This window comes from Acipenser ruthenus, chromosome 28, assembly GCF_902713425.1.
Source record: "Acipenser ruthenus chromosome 28, fAciRut3.2 maternal haplotype, whole genome shotgun sequence".
In the NCBI taxonomy this organism is placed as follows: domain Eukaryota; kingdom Metazoa; phylum Chordata; class Actinopteri; order Acipenseriformes; family Acipenseridae; genus Acipenser; species Acipenser ruthenus.
The window spans coordinates 17,144,048-17,150,047 of NC_081216.1; the positions used below are offsets into that span (position 1 = coordinate 17,144,048).

The window sequence follows — 6,000 nt, forward strand, 5'->3', positions numbered from 1 at the left end:
ATAAAAAGGGTATGATTTAAAGGAGACTTGATAGTGCTGGTTCTCTGTGATATTCTCTTTCTTATCAGGTCACCCCAAACAGTATTTGTATTCACTTCCCTTTCTTCCCACAGACAATACTACTGGAACGATGAGAGGGGAAAGAAAACCAAGTGCACTGCCCCACAGTACGTCGACTTCGTCATGAGTTTGGTGCAGAAGCTGGTAACAGACGACGACATCTTTCCAACAAAATATGGTGTGTACCCAAGCTCTTAATGGGGCTGGACTGGCAGCATCTATTTCTCTGGAACTTTTGAAACATAGAAACCACTTGCTATTCTTTCTTTGTTACAATATAAAATGTTTTTTTATTAAACTGTATTAACCCTGAACCCCGTAATGCAGTACCACAAGAGGCAGTTCACCAATATATGTAGTTTCCAATCATGGCGCCAAGTTTTCAGGCCTAACTATACCAAGTCAAGAACTTGTGGCACGAGTGCCATCTGCTGGCCAAATATGGCATTTTGGTCAAGCATCAGATTCATGATTTTCTCAGTCATTTCTGTTGGATGCTGGCTATTCCACACAATTGTACTGAACTCTTTTTTTTTTTTTCTTGCAGGGAAAGAGTTCCCCAACTCGTTTGAGTCGCTAGTGAAGAAGATCTGTAGGTACCTGTTCCATGTGTTGGCACACATCTACTGGGCACACTTTAAGGAGACGGTGGCGCTGGACCTGCAGGGACACTTAAACACACTCTACGCACATTTCATCGTATTTATAAGGGAATTCAACTTGGTGGACCCCAAGGAGACCTCCATCATGGACGACCTGAGTGAGGTCCTCTGTAGCAGCTCGGCTGACGCACAGAACCACGTGAAGGAGAGATGAACCCTCGCACTGCCTTCCTGGTGCTATGGCGAGGAATAAAAAACAAGACGAACGAAAAGAACGATGTGGGACAGTAGTAGCTCTTTTTAAGAAAAATAAATTGCAAAAATCTAAACTAAGACTGAGTAAGAGAACTTTGACCCATGCAGGGAAACACGAGTGAGCTTTCCCAAGGCAAGCCTGCTGCCCGCCGTTTCATTAAGAACGAACCACGCATTTTTTTTTTTTTTACTTTAGGACATTTGTTCTCTCCTTTTCTCACCCCTTTTCTCTGCCTCAGATTAGGATGGTGGTGCTGCGACTTTTAATGTATTATTGTGTAATATGTTATAAAAAAAAAAAAAAAACCTTTTTAATTTGTAGTGGCTTCTGCTTAATACCACAGATGGAGAGGGGGTGAGTTAACGGCCCATGGGATGTTGCTGTTGATTCACACTATCTCCCATCGCCTGTGGTATTCAAGATTGCATCTGTCTGAATGAGGTCTCCTAGTCAGGACCTGGGAGAGGTGAAAGTTTCAGTCCAGCCTGTTGAGATGAATTTAACATTTAGTCAGCTTTTTGTTTTTGTAATTCAGTTAAATCAGCTGGTAACCCCTTTTAATGCAGATGGTTGAGCCTCAGCTATGGTGTGTTGAGGCAGGGTTAAATAAATAAATAGAAGAGCCATTTCAAAAGCTAAAGCCCCTTTTTAAGACTTCGCGGTTGGCAGGGAAAGGGCGTTGTTTTTTTTAATGTTACTTCACCATAGCTACTGTTTAGAAAAGAAGCATGTATAGGACAAAGACAAAGTGTTGTCTGCAAATGTGTACATGTTCCAGTGTTGAGATTCACTGAAGGTTGAGGACCATTCTTAGCTTTCTGTTTAGAGTGGCAGACTGTGGCTAAGTTAAAGACCTGCAGATTGGGATGTGTGGTCTCTGGATGAACACGTTTAATTGACCACACCTGAATAAGAGGGAGAAAAGAGTAAAATATGAATCATGGTTGCTGTGCCGGTTTATTTAATGCAGATTTTTTTTTGTCAAGAGACCCCTCCCCAGGAATTTTAAATGCCTTTTTTTATATAACAATAAACATAATAGTAAATTTATTTTTAAAATAAGTGGATTATTTAAAGAGCAGCGTGAATAAGATTGGTAGAGACCCTGGCACAAGTGCTGCATCACAAGATGATAGTTGCTGTAGTGTTCTTACCTGCCGAGTCCTGACTCGAGAATTCTGAAAAGGTGCAGTTGAATATTTTTGTATTATTATTATTTTGACATTTGCAGGGTTTTCAGTTCTAGCTTTTATGTTTTATGTATTTAAGTTAAAAGCAATTTAATATTTTACGCTCTGTGAATTATAATCTAATAAAAGATAAATGCAACCTCCAGTCTCTCATTATATTTCAATTAATGTTTAACTACTTGTGATTAAAATGATTGTGTGTGTGTGTGTGTGTGTGTATATATACACTCTATACAGTGCACCTCTCTAGGAGTCTCAAACTTTACACCTCATGATTTAAGTTTGCTGCAGGCCTTTAAAGGAGACTAATATTAAAACTGTGTGTAATAATCTGCTTGTTTTGGATGTAATTTCAAGAGCAGTCAAAAGACACATGCTCATCAAGGGGGTTTAGTATAAGAAATAAATCCTTCTGTTAATTTAAACTCTGATAGTTTTACTTGAGAAAGAAACCGAGTTGCTGCAAAACCAGCTACTGAGCTCCAGATAGACTTGAACAAGCCATTGTGGATCTTCATGATTAGAAGTGTTGTTTTGTTGAAAGCCGCCTTATGGGAGCCTCGCTTTGGGATTTGGTGAAAATGTGGAAGGTGAATGACTGAAATATTCGGAATAGCTGTTGTCCTATAACAACTGCTTCTGTAGATCTGTTTTAATCATTTTAGTTCGGACAACAGCACAATAAAACCTGGGGTAATTTTAATAAGCCTCTATTTGTTTGACACAAAGTTGTGGAACATGTCAATCAATATAAATTATTATAAACGTTATTGCAAATTGTACTAAAACTGGGCGGGGGGGGGGGGGTGCTTTAATATTGAATGCGTGGGGGTGCACAGGTCTTTACTTCACCATGTAAGCAATCAGAGTACAGGCAGTTGCTTAGTTACAGGGTTAGTTTGATAGAGTGAGGCAGATTAAAGAAGGAAGTATCCCACTTTCGTTCATCATGCAGGTACTGTACATTTATTTTTAGCCTTGGCTCATCCATCTAGCATCTTTTAGTTGGCAGGAGAGATTGAATGCAAGGTCTTCAACAACTGATCATTTCAGACTGGTTCAGTGTGTGTTTTGAAGGTTGCATTATAATACTTTGTAAATACTGTTAAAAAAAGGAAGAAAGTGGAAGTTGGCATGTTGTAGCTGAATACAAGTAGCAACAATTGAGACTAAAGGTTTCTCTTTCAATGGGGGTTTATATCAGTGGTACATAGTGGGTAAAAATCAAAGGCCCAAGTTATACATATATAGTGTAGTGCCTCTCCCAAATACTCTTTTGGTGGGGTCTGATCATGTCGTTCTGTAGGGTTCTGCAACAGATCCTTGCAATTCTATACAATGAAAAGTGTTATAAAAGTAATTGCATTGAAAATACTTAGTAATTTGCATATACCTGATATATGCTCATACATATTAAACCCCTTCTCAATTTTTTTTTTCTTGAAAATACTTGCATTTTTATTTGTATTGCCTACACAAAAATAGAAGGAAGATTTATATTAAGTGAACCCACCCAATATAGTATCACTGTTCTAAAGATCCCAGTGTGCATACAGATCTTTTGTAAATACCGTCTGGGCTTGCTGGTTTAAAAAACCTGAACACGATATTGTACAAAAAATGGCTGTGCCTTTGTCTTTCTTCCAACACCTAATAGTAGTGTGGAGTAGTGGTTAGGGCTCTGGACTCTTGACCAGAGGGTCGTGGGTTCAATCCCAGGTGGAGGACACTGCTGCTGTACCCTTGAGCAAGGTACTTTACCTAGATTGCTCCAGTAAAAACCCAACTGTGTAGATGGGTAATTGTATGTAAAAAAATGTGATATCTTGTAACAATTGTAAGTCGCCCTGGATAAGGGTGTCTGCTAAGAAATAAATAAATAAATAATAATAATAATAATAATAATAATAATAATAATAATAATGTGCAAATTACCTGCTTTGGAGTTCTGTATCTGATTGGGACATGATCACCCCCTTGTGGGATAAAAACAATATTGCACCCTTCCGATTTTGATGACATTTCCCTATTAGGCAGTCCTGTGAGAGGGGGAAATGGAAAAGTTTCTATGCATTCAGATCAAGTGGCAATCTGTTGCAATATGTGCAAATTAGATATGGAAGGGTGTTCATACTAGAACCCTGTAAATGTGTCCAGTTCAGCCTATAGTTTATGTGAGCTGAGTCTAATCTGGACACAGCATCTTTTCTTTGAACATATGACTGGGTGGGAGGTTCAAATTGAATCTTGAAAATGTCAGTACATTTCCTTCACTGGGCCCACAACCAGCTCTTTATGAGTAATTCATTAAACTGAACTACTGCACTGTAAGCTTATGAGTTGTGGCAGAACAGCAGCCCAGGGCCTCAAATGTGCTCTCAAGCCAGCTTACCCAGTGGCTGCTTAATTTCCCCTCCATAAGAAATCTGTAGCTTTAACCTGGTGATGTATTTCAGCTTGGGACCTGAGCTGAAGTCTTGCTTTGGTTCACAATGTTGACAGGATAAACGGGCTTCAAGTGAATGAAAGTAAAAATAAAACCTGGAATAAAAAAAAAAACTCCACAGTGAAACAAGGTGGTTTGTGTTGTGAGAATCTTGTTTAGCTAATAAGTGGTTAGGAAATGCTTCATTAAAATTTTGGTTAAACAGAATTTTGATCCAGCACATTCTCTGTGTGCACTTCCCTTCATAGTGTTCCAGCCCCACCTAGCGCTAAAAGCGGGTGAGACGTAGTTGCAAGTGACTCTGCAGCTGATGCATAGTTCACACACCCTAGTCTCTGTAAGTCGCCTTGGATAAAGGCGTCTGCTAAATAAACAAATAATAATAACAAATAATAAAAGGTGATACAGCAGGACTCTACACACTGTAAAAAGGATTTGGCTGATCAGGTGAAAATGAAATTCTTATCCTAGACCCACCAAGCTATAAAACAGGGTATAAGAGGAACCCACACACATGTCGCATCAGAAATTGCCACAGTAGTTCGACAACTGGGTAATATTGTGAGTTTTTAACACTTATTTGACAGGGTTAGTTAAGGTCTTTGCACAGGGCCAGTGATAAGGCAGTCACAAAATTGAATTGTAAACAAGAGTGAATACAAAGGCAAGGAATGTGCAAACAAATCCGGATTTGACTTTAACTGACAGAAATGTATTTTAAAATAGCTTGGTTACAGTATATAATAATAATAATAATAATAATAATAATAATAATAATAATAATAATCTATTAGAATTATAACTAAACAGTCTTAAACACAAAGGATGAAATATATACAATTAAAATAAGTCTATGTGACACCTTAAGTGGTTTTGGCTGCATTAGTTGACTTTTTTTTTTTTTCTTGTAAAGAAAGCCTTGCATTTTTGTGTGCTGGCTTTATTTATTTGAGTACCACTGATATAAACTAAAGGGGTCATTTCTTTTATTTATTTCCTTCAGTTTGTTATTTTATTAAGTACTGGTAGCTGTCCCATCTCTTTTTACAAGACCAAATTCTAGAAAGAAAATGCCACACAATGCAGTTAATAATAGCATGGTTGGTTTTGGAGTCAAAACTTATTTCCATGGGTTTTGTAAAGTCTGACATTTCATGTTTTCTTTTCTTCTTTTCTGTTTTAATTATTATGATTATTATTTTCTTTAAAAGTGTAGATTTAATTTACCATTTAGGCTTTTCTTTCTCTGTTGCATAAGAACACTTTACACTTGACCTTTGGGTTAGAGTCAACTTTATTTTCTGCAAATGTGTTTTATTTTAATTTTATTTCTTAGTTTTTTAGGTCATTTTTTGGCTTCATTAAAATAAAAAGTGTATAAAAAAAAAAACAAAGGGATATAGTAGACCCAATGTCTTGTCTTTGATTTTCTGTCCTACAAAAGTG

The 6,000-nt window shown here is 37.4% G+C and overlaps 1 protein-coding gene across 5 annotated transcripts in view; it reads left to right on the forward strand.

Annotated features, from left to right (window-relative positions):
- The window catches only part of LOC117435058 (MOB kinase activator 2-like), an 82,467-nt gene extending 80,220 nt beyond the window's left edge, over positions 1-2,247 (forward strand). For all 5 annotated transcript variants that reach the window (XM_059002941.1, XM_034057956.3, XM_034057955.3 and 2 more), the window contains 2 exons: positions 114-238; positions 608-2,247. In XM_059002941.1, the coding sequence (XP_058858924.1) occupies positions 114-238; positions 608-876 (394 nt within the window). In that variant the 3' untranslated portion in view covers positions 877-2,247. The remainder of the gene's footprint in view (positions 1-113; positions 239-607) is intronic.
- Positions 2,248-6,000: the final 3,753 nt, after the last annotated feature.